Here is an 823-nt window from a genome sequence, read left to right as displayed (position 1 = left end):
TTTTTTTTTTTTTTTTTTTTTTTTTACGATTTCATGCGTTTTATTCGTTTCCGTTATTGGTTATCTTAATCAATGCAAATTGCTTCGAAGCTTAAATTGCTAAAAAGCGTATTCGATTTTGTATCTTTTTAATCAATCATGAGCACGATCGACTGGCAAAAGTATCCAAAGCTAAATATATTTCTTTATTTAAAACGAGGCGTAGCAGAATATATTCCATATAATAATATTTCGATGATAATTGTTTCTTTTTGATATGATAAAATTGAAGATTTTCGTTCGAATTTTGTTTCTTCATCAATGATAAAATTTTTCATTCGCTTTATTTTCAATTTGCACTTTTTTTTTTTTTTTTTTTCGAAACTCTAACTCAAAATGATACTTTTGCTTTTTAATCGATTCGATTAAAAATAAAAAATTGTCCGATACGTGGGGAGAGAGAAAAAAAAAAAAAAAAGAAAAATCAACCCCCCCCCCCCCCAAAAAAAAAATGTGTGAATATATTCGAAAGCTAGAAGTGATTTGAAAAATTGAATAGGATCGAGTGTCGAGGATAAATTTCGCATTATTTTGAACAGAACTCGTGTGTTGGCCCACGAAAATCTAGCCACCAATCGTTCCCGTTCCATATTATGTGATAAAGAAACGTGAATAATAATAATAATAATAATAATAATGATAATAATAATAATAATAATAATAATTGATAAATAAATAAACATGCAAAAGATTAAAAATTGAAATAAATCTAAAAATAGCCTTTACATACCATCTTCTTTACACAAATCAACTGAAATATATATTAGGTACATTTTATATATAT

General features: G+C 26.1%; 1 protein-coding gene across 8 annotated transcripts in view; it reads right to left on the bottom strand.

Annotated features, from left to right (window-relative positions):
- LOC102675632 (potassium voltage-gated channel subfamily KQT member 1) overlaps positions 1 to 823 on the bottom strand; it is a 55,308-nt gene that overhangs the window by 14,922 nt on the left and 39,563 nt on the right. For 5 of the 8 annotated variants that reach the window (XM_031508068.1, XM_006610584.2, XM_006610590.2 and 2 more), the window contains exon 9: positions 770 to 790. The exons of the other annotated variants lie outside the window; for them this stretch is intronic. In XM_031508068.1, the coding sequence (XP_031363928.1) occupies positions 770 to 790 (21 nt within the window). The remainder of the gene's footprint in view (positions 1 to 769; positions 791 to 823) is intronic. 8 annotated transcript variants of the gene reach the window in all.

The sequence above is a fragment of the Apis dorsata genome, unplaced genomic scaffold, assembly GCF_000469605.1.
Source record: "Apis dorsata unplaced genomic scaffold, Apis dorsata 1.3 scaffold_74, whole genome shotgun sequence".
In the NCBI taxonomy this organism is placed as follows: domain Eukaryota; kingdom Metazoa; phylum Arthropoda; class Insecta; order Hymenoptera; family Apidae; genus Apis; species Apis dorsata.
This window is presented reverse-complemented; position numbering and strand designations above follow the sequence as displayed.